The 13,878-nt window shown below is 39.4% G+C and overlaps 2 protein-coding genes across 2 annotated transcripts; both read right to left on the bottom strand.

Annotated features, from left to right (window-relative positions):
• Positions 1–1,693: 1,693 nt before the first annotated feature.
• Positions 1,694–3,164, bottom strand: LOC115754484 (leucine-rich repeat extensin-like protein 4). Its single transcript, XM_030693498.2, has one exon. The coding sequence runs from the start codon at positions 3,120–3,122 to the stop codon at positions 1,872–1,874; it is 1,251 nt and encodes a 416-aa protein (XP_030549358.1). The 5' UTR covers positions 3,123–3,164; the 3' UTR covers positions 1,694–1,871.
• Positions 3,165–4,242: 1,078 nt separating this feature from the next.
• Positions 4,243–7,712, bottom strand: LOC115754485 (ADP,ATP carrier protein 1, mitochondrial). Its single transcript, XM_030693499.2, has 4 exons — positions 7,558–7,712; positions 5,958–6,458; positions 5,328–5,699; positions 4,243–4,877 (listed from the first exon to the last, which is right to left on the bottom strand). The coding sequence occupies exons 2-4, from the start codon at positions 6,435–6,437 to the stop codon at positions 4,578–4,580; spliced, it is 1,152 nt and encodes a 383-aa protein (XP_030549359.1). The 5' UTR covers positions 6,438–6,458; positions 7,558–7,712; the 3' UTR covers positions 4,243–4,577.
• Positions 7,713–13,878: the final 6,166 nt, after the last annotated feature.

Genomic DNA, 13,878 nt, shown 5'->3' on the forward strand with positions numbered 1-13,878 from the left:
AGTCAACTCAAGTACGTATGATTACACTGGCCATTTGTAAAGCTTAAGATTGCTCGACAACTTCCTAAAACAGAAGCAAAAGTTTTAATTGGTAGAGTGTCTAGTAACTTCGTATCAAAAGTACTAACTAGTTTCGGAGATTACTTGAAAAATCAGCAAAATGAGTTTGCCTGTTCATCTTGCCTGATTTGATCTGATTGGCCCTTGGATTCAAATCCCTTTTAGTGAGAACGAGGAAGAATCCCCACGTTGCCACGGTAAAAATTTCCAATTCAATATATTTCAATTATTGACTCCGTGATTGTCGAGGAATTTTCTTGTACTTAGCACTTATTAAGGTTTTAGGATTAAGACAACCCAATAAGGGTGCATCGCACTGTGATATACGTTATATGGTTTTTTCTATGCGAAAGACTATGTAACTCAATGCAAAGGAAAATATGTTGACAATTCGAGATTCATCTCATTTGCTTTCGAGTTAATTCATATTTTCTTTGGAGAAAAAGCTAATTAATTACTTTTTATTTGTTAAATGTAAACAGAAAACGTTGAAGTTAATTGTTGGACTTTGTACAGGAATGAAAAAGGGTACTATACCCAAAAGAGCCCCAGTCCCAACTATATTCAAACAATAACTTTATCTCATAAAAAACCTACAATTTTTATTTTTGTCATAATTCTTTGGGCCTAATATCCAAAAAAAAAAAAAAAATCCTCAACTTTAGCATCTATCCCTATTATGTCCAAAAAAAATTTATCTCATAAAAAATCCACAACTTTTACTTTTGTTTCAATTCTACTACCGCTAGTTTTCTGTCCATAATCACCATTAGTTAATCTTACGTGACATTTTCATGTCATTAATGAATTACACCTCGGCAAAGCTGACATAAAAAAATCCTCAACTTCTCTTTTGTTGTCTGCTTCCCCTAGACATTGCCGAGAGGTACAGAGCTACTCAAGACAATGCGTTTTGGATTCTCCTAGGCAATCAACAGCCTAAAGCACAACCGGCATGGAGATCTTATTATTTGGAAGAATGATCTCAAATCTCGTTGTCCGTAAAATTTGTTGTTTTCGAGTTTCAAAAATTCATTAGTAAGTTCGGCGAGAAAATTCGAGCCGCGTAGGAATAATTAACAGTAATTATAGATGGAAGATTAACGGTGGTAGAATTGGAACAAAAATAAAAACTGTGAATTTTTTATGAGAAGAAAAAAAATTGGATATAATTGGGACATATGCTAAAGTTAGATATTTTTTTGGGTATTAGCCCCAAAGAATTAGAAAAAAAATAAAGGTTTGGAATTTTTTATGAGATAAAAAAAGTTTTAGATATAATTGAAAGGAAAATGCTTTCATGACAATCTAATAGATCTTGTCGGTTATTTCGACCATAAATCTACACACCGTCACCGCATGTTTTGCATAAATACTCATTAATTGAAAAATCGTGAGATCATAAATAATATCAGACTGTCGGGATAATAACTCTCTAATTTGGATACATGCTAAAATTGGGAGTTTTTTTTTTTTTTTGGGTATTGAAGAATGTTACCAATAATATTAAGTTTGTTGATAATTGAAGAATGTTACCAACGAAATTTTTTGGACTTGTTACAATCAAACATTTGCCTAATCTCATGTCAAAGTCATCTCAAGAGACAACATTTATTAATCGATTTTCTTTTTATTGATCAGTTTCTCAAGGGTGACAAATACACGAATTGGATTTTTCGAGAGGAGAAAAGTGATGAAATACATACATACAATCTTTGGAGTAACATCCAGAGTATAGATACATACAAGTCTGAAAGTTATTTTGGCTTCAGGAGCCTCACCTACATCGTTTTGATTACATATAAGGTAAACTAGGAGTGACTTGAAGGAGAAGGAGAAGGTGATGAAGGAAGAGGAGCTGTTGCCGGGACCGCCGCAAGAGGAGCAAAAGCGACCGGACCGCGGAAACCGCCCCCACACGGATGCTGGAAACAGTCTACCGGGTGCTCGAGAGCGGCTTGACATTCCTCCTTGCTCCGCTGGAACGGCTTCTCGGGCAAGCAGTTATGGCTCTCATCATAGGCTATACCTTTCGACGTCAAATTCGCGCATATCCCTTCCTCTTCGCAGAAGTAGTTATACGAGAAGGTGAAGTTCACCAAGCTCGGCAAGATGCACACGCCCGACGGCACGACGCCGGTCATCATGTTGTGTCCTAAGTTCAGCTGCTCCAGATGCGCTAGCCCCGCGAGGCTGTAGGGTATAGGACCTTCGACGTTGTTCAAGCTAACATCCAGCACTCTCAGTTTATACAGGAACCCAACTTCGGGCGGTAAACACCCCGACAAACTGATATTGATTAGAAGCAACTCCTCCAGAGTATCGGCAGAGCCGGCTATGCTGGGCGGCAAGCAACCACTGAAGTTGTTGTTCGCCAGCACGAGAACTGAAAACGAAGTCCGGCCCAAATTTGCAGGTATGACGCTAGTAAACCAGTTGTTGTTGACGAATACCGCGTCTAGACCTTTCTTGAAGAGTTCCGGGGGCAATGACCCCTCGAACTCGTTGTAGCGGATGTCGAGATAATGAAGAGAAGGCATGGAGAGAACAACCGAAGGGAAAGTTCCCACAAACCTGTTGTTGCTGAGATCGAGTTCATACAGAAGCTCGAGATTTGCCAAGGTTTGCGGCAGTATTCCGCAGAACCGGTTACTGTTCAAATGGAGGATGGCGAGGTCGGTCAGAAGGCCTAATTCTTCTGGGAGCAACCCGGCTATGTTGGCATGGTTTAGATCGATACTGGCTACCACCTGAGTTTTGGGATCATCAAGTGCCGCCGCACAATAAACACCCGAATAGTTGCAGACAGACAGACCGGACCAGTTGGTGGTGAAGTTATGTGGGTCGGAGTAGATTACGCGTTTCCACGCTTGAAGGGCAATGTAGGCTTGGTAGAGTCGGGGGTTGGACACGTGGGAATGGTGAGATTGGTGCCGATACTGATAGTGTCGGCCGGGGTGGTGGCCATGTTTCGCGGCCGTATTGTAGTATGGTATGGCTAGGTGAAGCAACAGGAAGATAAAAGCATGGGGAAGAATGAAGGAAAGTGAGTGTAAAGCCATTCCTGGTGCTAAGCCTCTCTCTATGCAGTGAATAACCAGGTGGGTGTGTTTTATACAAGAAAACGCGCCCTTTTCAGGTGAAAACGCTCAGTCCTCCGTTTAAACATGTAATTCATGTCCTGTTGACTCTAGTTCTTTCATACTTGACCTCGGAGGAACTGTTGCAACGACCATTTAAAACGACACTAATCCGTTCCTGAACATGTTCCAGACACTCTTCCGGTCTTTCATTCTTGTAATAATGTTCATATCTAGACAGGGTAAGCCAGGAGTCAACAAAAGATACCGGTGAAAAATGACAGTTTTCGCTCACTGCAAAGCAGGTTGGTAGCGGCACAAGATGTATTCGGAAAGCTTTCCTGCAAATCACTGTTCCAGATGAGAGCGAAGACTTGATTTCCTGCAGCGGAAGACGACGGCTCGATGGGGACACAGCTCCTAACCTTGTAGTTTTCGTTGTTGTTCGAAGTGGAGCGGGAGAGAGACAGTGTCCGTCTCCATCGGAGTTTCTTGAAATTCAAGTGATATAGGAATAATTTGACAGAGGTCCAAGCGTTATCAAACCCCCCCTTGAACTTAACCGAGCAGAGATCTGTCTAAGATTCTCGACTCGAGAGCTTTCTGTCTAAGATTCTCTACTCGAGAGCTTTCTTGGTTAGGAAAAATATAAGGAAAACACCCATGAAACGAATTCTCGGTAGGTGGTCTAGGAATTCAAGTGAAAACACTGAACCCTGTGACCTGAAAACGCTACACATGAAAGAACCACGTCAGAACTACAAAGAAGTTAAGACACCGTTTCGTATTTCTTTGGAAATAGAGATTCGTTGCAAAAAAAAAAAAAAATCTTTTGTAGATTTAGAAAGAGGTATTCAATCATGTTAAATTCTGCAGAAATGGCGTCTAAAAGATATTCGATCATGTTAAAATTCTGCAGCAATGTCACCTCAACTTGAATCGATTGGTGTGAAAAAATTGGGAACCCATTATCGACAAAGTTTTGAGACAACGCCTGCCTGGAACTCGAAACGGGCATGCCCAATGTGATGCTTACCTATGCAAATGCTTGACATAAGCGCAGTGATAATTTTCTTTCCGCTCAGACAAATAGGAAGACCAATGAACAAAACTGAAGTTCGAGCCAACACTGTAATTGCTTACACATTGTAGCAGAACACTATCTTCCACGGAGAACAGAATTTCTGCCTGACAAGCAATTCTGAGGAGCTACACCCACTGGAAAGGTTCGAGTGGATGCAAAATCTTACTCTTACAACACAATTCACAAGGCGAAAAGGAAGAACATGCAGCATCTAGTCTTCCAAATTCCAATGCACAAAAAAGAAAGGAAGAAATTGATGAAAGCATTTCTCCTTGTCCAAATTATTTCAAGATGCAAAGGATGACCTACGTAATGCTTTCATAATCGTCATCATCTCCCTTACCATGCTCCCATCAGCCGCCGCCACCAGAACCATACTTTTTGCCGAGCAACACAACCTGCAGCTTATCATATCCAGCCAGCACACCAGCGCCTGCAACGGCACGGAGGATGTTCGCACCGGCACCCTTGAAGAGTGATTTGGTACCTTCGTTCTTGACAATCTGCTGGAACGCATCCAATGAACTCTTGTACTTCACAGCCTCTCCAGAGGTCATCATCATCCGTCTACGTACAGTATCAATTGGGTAGGAAGCAAGTCCAGCACCTATTGTGATTGCCCAGCCGAGCATGAAACTAGCTAGGAAATTATCCTGCAAAAACTCAAACAGGCACAAGTTAAAAGAAGCGATATCCAAAGCTGCAAACATCATTCCATGGCCCAGTTCACCCCATACTTGCTGTCCTTACTGATGGGTTGACCTGACATGTCAAAACTAATCTGAATGGCAAGGTCATCAGATTAACAGGACAAGTAAATTTGAATTCATTCAAACAATTCTCAGGGGGGAAGAGCAATACTAAGAAGCAGGCTCAATTACAAATCAGAACAAAGCAAACGAAGATCCCAATGCCAAAACTAATCAGGATCAACTGGAAACACACAATAATGTGTAGAGCTTCTGTCCTCTAAACGTTTTTACCAAAGAAAACGACGAATTAAGTAGAGGGGAGAGGAGAAAGATATTTGAGGAAACATTTTCTCAATCATTTATATTTTGTAGAGTCTAAGATGATCCAATGCACATAGTAAGTTTATATACCTGCAACCCTCCAACAAGAACCACAGGCTTCAGAGAGTCGTACATTCCGAAGTACAGCCCTCTATACACAATGATGCCAACACACGAGACATTGAACCCACGATATAGGCCAGCAATGCCATCAGATTTAAGGGTCTTCTTGTAAACATCAATCAAACCATTAAACTGCCTCTCACCGCCCTTCTTAGCAGCCTTCGCATCATTAGCCAAACGTGTTCGGGCATAATCTAGTGAGTAGACAAACAGAAGAGATGAAGCACCAGCAGCACCACCAGAAGCCAAGTTACCAGCAAACCATTTCCAGTATCCATCACGGTCTTTCTTAAAGTTGAACAAACTCTTAAAGTAATCCTTGAATGCGAAGTTCAAGGCCTGGTAGAAACATTAAGCAAATATCTCAGAAATTTCCCACAACTAGGGATGGTAAAATAACATAATAATCAAAAGGGCCAACTGAAAAATCTCTGACAAAATTCAACAGTTAAAGAGTAAATCTAGTTCCCTCCAATACAAAAGGTTATCTATTATCTCATCAACATGCAGAAACCCAAGATTTAGAACAAAGCGTGAAGGATTAGCTAAAAAGAAGATATTTATGACTACCAAGTTTATCAATGCAAGGAAAATCACCTGGGTTGGGAAGTATCTGATGACGTTGGCTGTGTTGCCTCTCCAGAGAGCAAGTACACCTTCATCCTTAATAGTTCTGGCAAAGCAATCAGCAATTCCCTTATATGGTGCAGATAGCCTTCCAGACTTGATCATTTCATCCTGATTTTGTATCAACAATTTAACACGTTCAATTGGAGCAGCAGCTGTCTTGGATACAGCAGCAGAGACTCCTCCCATGAGAAAGTCAGTTAGAAAACCTTTTACACCTTTCTCGGAAGGAGCTTGAACAAAAACAGGAGAAAGGGATGACACAAGTTCCAGACCAGTGGCTTGAAATGCTGGATGCGAATAACTTCGTGACCTTCCATAGATATATCTGCCAGTCAGATTCTCTGCAACATAGTTCCCTGGGCGCACGTTTGGAGAAAGCCTCGATCTGAGGTAAGACTGCCCATGTATTGTCCGAATTATAGATGGACCCTGTGATCCATCAGCCATAATTGCAACTCAAAAGCTGACCTGCATACGAAATGACACCAGATAAGGAGATTTATATACATATACCCATGGATTTTATTTAACATGCTCTACAATGCCTTTCAATATGCATGATGACAATGTCCACCGCAAACGATGATGAACACGAGAATGATGTGGAGGACGCCCTCAGCACTCACAGCACAGTTTCAACGGAGACTAAGGAAAGATCATTTTCTGGTCAAAGTTCTCCAACATCTAAAATTCTCAAAGTTCTCCAACATCTAAAATTCAATCGCAAGTCAAGAAAAGCTATTGATTCCAAAATCTGCGTGAATTAACTATATCGCAATGTGAAGTACTTTTTGCTGTGACCAGAACGACAATATGCATTGGCATGTTGAAAGTACATGCACCATCTACTCCACGTAATCAGTGCAGGCAGAAGATCCAAACCCAAATTTGCACTGTCAAGAAAAGAACACGCCAAAAATAGTTGAAAGCAACAGTTAAATCATCTGAACCAGACCTCAAATCACTAGCCGATGCAGAAAAGCTTGACCAGAAGTGATAAATTTGCATCCCCTCGACTATCTCCCACGACAAAGGACTTTTGAGGCCATTACAAAATGATTCGTCATTGAACTTTCCGACATTCAGATGCGATGCAAGTAAAAGGGTGGAATCCTCGCAAACAGACTGCGAGCATACTGCCCGTAGCACCTAATGATCTAAAACTAAGTAAGCATCGCACTGCCATATCGATGATGACAGCCTCTAAGAACCCACTCGCATCATCTCAGAACACAACCTTCCCAGAAGCAAGTCAAAACTTCAAAAACAAATCCTATAACAAACTAAAACCGCAAATGGTCCAGAGTCACGAAGATCGCCCCGCAATACCCGGTCCTAAACCAAAGATCCACATCAACCAAAAGCACGAGAATCACGGTCAGTCAAAGCAAGCTCGAGTACGAACTCGCAACTCGAAAACGCCACCAGGCCACATCAGACAGTGAACACGCGATCTCGCCATCATCCGATTCAATCTTCACCTCAAAACGATCAGAACGGGGACGGAATCGCATCACCTCACTGAGCTGAAGTTCAAAATGGGCGAAGAGGCGAGACAGAGGCTCACCTTAGAAGGTCGCCGGGAGAGCGATGACCGAACCGCACGCACCGCAGCTAACTGGAGGAAAAGCTTCCGAGGGTTTGAAAATGACGAATCTTTATCGGTAGATCAGCCGACGCCACCTAGGGTTTCTCCAAATGACCGCATTGTCCTCCTCCTTTCTCGGAAATGACATTCGTGCCACGATGCTGACTGGCATCCTTCCTCTTCTTTTGGGAAAATGAAACCCTTCCCATGCCCACACAACGGAAGCCGCGAAGGACAGGACAGGAAAAATTCCGGACCAGAAAAAGAAAAAGGATAGGCAAAAAACTTGTCTGAATCCAGATCTACGCGGCTCGAGTTTACAGAGGTCAATGATTGCGTGGCTCCCACACGCGACACTCACGTGATCAACGACCACGATCATTTTGGATCCATAAATTCGGATTGAACTAAGAGGCATCAATATTTCAGATTCACCAAAATGGGATAAGACATTATGATGGTGATCTAAGAAAGCAATTTGAGAATCTCACGCTAAATTATTTGACTACAGAATTACGTTATTAATGCATATGGACCAACCTATCAATCCCAATTTCTTGGGTCGATGAGACTAGGGCTAACCTAATTTAGATAGAGCTCTAATAAAAAGTTGTTGAGATCCGACGTTGAGCTTAAAAATACCTCGTCAAGTTCGACCACGCACATAAAACAAAAAACCTCATGAGTTGCACAAGTACACTTCAGGCCTCGTATCCTTGGAAAAACCTCCAACTTTCACTTTAGTCCTAATTTTATTTTTAAACATTTTTTTATTCAATATAAACTCCAAACTTTTAGTCCAACCCCAATTTTACCCTAGATATTACTTTTATCTCATAAAAAACTACCAACTTTAGACCAAGTCCCGATTCTACCGTGAATTTTGTTGTCTTATAAAAATCACGAATTTTTATTTGACTCTCATATTTGCCTCTCTTAACCATCTCGTCCAAAATAGCCCCGTTGATGTGGCATTCACATAATTACTCTAGTTCCTTCTCAAGATTTCGTATCCAAAAAGACGTCTTTTTTAGATGAATTTCCATGTCATCCCAAACGACGTCATATTGGTTATGAAATTTTATAAAAATGGAGCAATTACGATTGGTTTTCTTCAGTTGCTTTTACTCTTAAAATAGTCTTCCTTGCATCCGGCCCGGGGATCTTCAATTTTGCGCTTAGTCGTTAATCTCTCTCGCTCAGGAGTCCTCCATCTATCGCGGTTAGAGAACTCGCGCTCAAGACACTTAGCTAGGGACACTTGAGTAGCTCACGCTTAGAAGTTTTCCATCTCTAGTTGTCAAGAGAAATTTGAATCGGTAGGTTAACGGGGAGCAGATTTCGGACTCAAGTAAAAGTTGGTGATTTGTTATGAGACCAAAAAAAAAAAATCTAGGTAGAATTGGGACAAGATCTAAAATTTGAAATTTTTTACAAAACAAAAAATAAATGAGCTTAAAATTGAGGTTGAATGTAAAATTATGAGTTTTTTAGGGTATTATGCCAGAAACTTCGTTCTCTTAGGACCTTTTTGGCATGGGCTTTCGTGACGAAACATGATTGGGTCTAGTCCCATTTCGGAAGAGAGCTCGCGAGGTTAACCAGTCAATCCACACACGATACAAAGAAATGGATTGAATCGATAACATAAGAAAAAACAATATTTTGTCCAAGTATGCCCAAATTATGGGCGACTCCTCTTATGAAGCTCGACTATAATTAGAGGTGTCAATATGAGTTGAACCCACTTTATTAAAAATGAGTCAAATATGGATTAGTCAATTTCTACAAATTTGGTTATTAAGGGGTTATTCTAATTATATCTAGGTTGTAAAAGGGTTCGATAAACCCATTGACAACCCATTCAACTAGACAAGCACGCCCAATCCATTTATCAATTTTATATTTTTTTTATTTTTGATTTTCATTTTTATTGTTTTTTTATAAGTAAAAGAAAGAAAGAAAATTCACAAAGAATATTGAAAAATATAAAAGCTGTCGATGTCATTGTCCGCCGCCGCCGACCGTTGTTAACCACCCTTCACCGCCGACCAACGTTAATTGTCCTTTTGCCTCCAACCACGGCCATCCACCACCACCGACAACCGCCATCCGCTGCAGACCACCACCGACAGAGAAAGTAAAATAAAAACACTTTTCAAAAAAAAAAAATTTAATTTTTTATCATTTTTTAAAATAAAATATTGAAAACAATTGAAAGAATTTCATTAAATTTGTATTGCATGAAAGTATGTTAGCAATATCATTTTTCTTAAGAAATTATAAGAAATAAATATTTCATGATTTGGTTAAATATAAAAATGTTTAAGTAATACGGGTCGGGTCCGGTGTGGATCGTTAGATTTGCACTACATGAAAATAGGTCAAAATGGGTTAAATGGATCGAACCATATTAAACTTGACCCAACCCACGCGTTTTTTTTTTTTTTTTGTCAAGAACCCTCTAACTATAATCGACTTTGCTTTGTTTTTTTTTCTTTTTTTGAAACTTTCCAGCTTTTACAATTATCTTATGTAACCTAATGGTAGGAGAATTACCAAAAAAGTCTTAAACTTATTGTAATTGTACCAATTCAATCATAAATATTTTTTGTCGAGCGAGTCTTAAACCTTTTGCAACTATGCTAATTTAGTCCACTTTATCTAATGGTGAACGATGTGGCATTGCCAATACTAACGTAGACATTTTTTTAATAATATATCTATGATTTTTTAATTTTTGCCTTGGTTTTTTCTTTCCTACTCTACTATGGTTGGCGAGGGCTTCGCGGCTCTTGATCGGCCTCGTTGCGCCTAGCGAGGCTATGGTCGCCTTTGCTCGTGACCACGCTTCACGAAACCCTCGTGAAGAACGGCCGCGGGTGAGGCCCGACAAGGGCTTCACGGCCCTCAACCCTCGCCGGCCATGAATAGAAGCAAAGAAGGAAGAATAAAAAATAAAAGAAAAATAAAAAATTAACTAAAAATTAGAAAAAAAATATTAAAATATTATTAAAAATTGGTTACGTCACTGTCAACCTGTCAAATAGACTAAATTGGCACAAATGCAAAACGTTTGGAATTGAATTGGCAAAGAAAAGATTTAGGACTAAATTAATACAATAACAATAGGTTTAAAACTATTTTGGTAATTATCCCACTTAATGGTTGTGCCTTATATCATAGAAAGTGTGGGGGGGCCTTCATTAGTAAGTTCGGACATTCGGGACTGTGCCATTAAATCTTGGTTAAGTTTTGCGCACATGTTCAGTAACTTTCATGCATTTTCGTTTTTCACGGTACATCACCCCATTGGATTGTGAGTCTAAAAATTACTAACCTAATGCCCTAAAAAATCTCCCGATTTTAGTCAAAATTTCAATTCTATCCTAAACTTACTTTTGTCCTATAGAAAACTCCAAACTTTAGATCCAATCTCAATTCTACCCTAAACTTTTTTGTCTCATAAAAAAACCCCAACTTTAGGTTCATTTTCAATTTTCTCCTATATTTTTTTTGTCTTATAAAAAAGCATTAAGTTTAACTTGATTCCCAAATTTATCCGCATTTACCCTCTATCCAATATTGCCCTTAGTGACCTTATGTGGTATTCTCACGTCATTGGTATAGTTTTTCCCCAAATTCAGATCCAATAAGGTGTATTTTGGATATGTATTTGCATATCAGTTCAAACACTGTCTTCTTGGATAATTTGGGTAAAAACTAGAGTAATTATGATTAGATTTCTTCAATTGCTCTTACTCTTAAGAGAGTCTTCCTTTCATTTTGCTTGAGGATCTTCGATTTTGTCCTCGATCTTCAATTCTCGTGTTCAATAGTGTTCCATCTCTCACAGTCGGAATGTTTGCAATCAAGACGCTCGTACAACTTGTGCTTGGAAGGTTTCCACCTCTCGATTGTCAACGAGAAATTTTGGATAGAGGGTCGACGGAGAAGATTTGTGACTCGAGTAAAAGATGGTAGTTTCTTTATGAGACCGAATAAATTTGAGGGTAGAATTTGGACAGGGCGGTAGAATTTGGACAAGACCTAAAGCTAATGGTATTTCATAAGATAAAAAAAAAAAAAAACTAGGATAGAATTAAGACTAGATGTAAAGTTGGTGATTTTTATGGAACGTGAAATTAAGTCATGTATTTACTTATAATCGTGTTCATTTTATCAAAAGTTGAGATATCGCTCGTGATTTTCAAAAAAATCAATTCATGTTCGTGTATGATAACATATTTACGACGATTAATGCATGGAAAGATTCGATTAGCTAGACGTTCGGCGCCATTGTTTTCCAAGCGGATTTTTTTTTCCCAAAAATCTCGTCATGTTTAGTGAGTATCTCATATTGCGTCAAAGAGTATATCGCCATTTGACAGGGTTTTGGCGATCAAGTGGGGTCTAAAAAGATTGAAACTCAGAAACATATGCGATGATATCATGCGAGATTTGGTGGGACCACTATTAATTATTCTAAAAGCTTAAATTATTATATATATGCATGATTTAATACTCAATATTTTAACAGATAAATTAGTTTTTTGGTTACATAAAATGATCAACATGAAGAAACTGTTACTTTTTATATCTTCAATTGTATTTACTCTTAGGGTGTTCCTTTTTTAGTAAACAAACTTTCTGCCAATTAATTTATCGTAAAAAAAATATACATGCTTAAAGTTAGGAAGATGAATTTCTTAACTTGCTAAAACGCATGCAACCCTGCTAGTTAAGGATTTGAGAGGGGGGGAGTCACGGGCAAGGTTGAATCACCACTCTGTATGGGAGCAGAGATAACCCTGAGAGAGAGACAAAGGTAGTTAGGAAGATACAAAAAGAAATCCTAACTTGGAATATTATCTCGAAAAATGATTTGGTGGAAACAAAATTTACTTTTAGCATGAAATTTTCAGTGAAACAAACGGACCCATAGTGCTCGAGCAAGCCCAACAAATCTTGAATCTCACAATCAAATGAATTCTAGTTGAACTTGAAATCTTCCCATCATAAATTTCCGCTTTCAAAATCGAGCAATAAGGTAGGGGTGGGCTGGATAGGTAGGTTCCGAACCTAGACCCCGAAACCGATCATGTTATAAATTATAATCGGCTTAAAATTTTGAAACACCGAAACTTACTCTGTTTGTCTTATAACCGTTTTGGAACCTACCATGTTTTTTCTGTCTGGTCAAGGGTCTATCCAAGAACTTGTTTTTTTTTTTAATTTTTTTTTCCCAACAAAACAACATGAGTTGCAATGAAACTATTTAAAGCAAAAGACGAATAATAAAACTCACTATCCACCAAAAGCAACAATCCAAAATATAAGCAATAAAAATTACAATATACCAAAAACAGTAAAAGTGAGGCTAGCGAGACTTTTTTTTTTTTTTTTTCAAACAGTAGCTGAAAATCAATTTCAAAATCAATCTAGTTCCTAGGTACTTGGAACCGAGAATCAGCCCGATTCCTGGACCTGTTTGAATGGGAACCGATTTCCGAACCTGTTTTTCGGGTGGCTCGATCCGGATTCCGAGTAAACCCGATCCGGTTGCACATCCTTAATACTAGGCTTATTAAATCAATTTTACTACATAATGTGACAGACTGTTATCTATTGTTTAAATAAGCTTGCCACGTTAAACACCAAATAATAATCTTCTATGTTAATTTGAAGATCTATTTTCTATGTTGGGCTAACACAATCTAGCATTTATTTTACATGGACGGAAGCTGGGGTCCCAGAAACAGCAACCTCCCCGTTTTGTAGTGGTGTCTCGCGCATACACAGGAAAGGAACCAACTGCAGCAGCTATCCCACGCGCCCCCTCATCACATGAGCTCGCCACGTTTCGACCTCCCCTTAGTCTGAGGAGATTCGAAAGTCAAAGTCACCGGTTGACCTGTCATGCTACCAATCAGGCTTAGACACGTCGCCTCCTTGGGGGAGTCCCGCCACCACCAGAACATTCTTCCAGCCGGTCCAACCGTGAACAACCGCAGACGTAAAACGATCACGCGCCGTACGCTCTCATTGTGGCGGGTGGGGCCACCACTCACGAGAATCATCTCCCAAGCCGAGCTTTAATAGCTCGTGCATCTCCCTATGTCTAGCGTTAGGTGGTTGATCCTTTTTTCATCTGTCGATAGAAAAAAAAAAAAATACTAATACCACATAAAACTTCAAATCAGTACGCATACGATAAATTCATCCCAAACTAAAATTTTGATTATAAAAAATCTCAAATTAATACCCTTATCATAAATAGATCTCAAACTATTGACTGTA

This window comes from Rhodamnia argentea, chromosome 7, assembly GCF_020921035.1.
Source record: "Rhodamnia argentea isolate NSW1041297 chromosome 7, ASM2092103v1, whole genome shotgun sequence".
Lineage (NCBI taxonomy): Eukaryota > Viridiplantae > Streptophyta > Magnoliopsida > Myrtales > Myrtaceae > Rhodamnia > Rhodamnia argentea.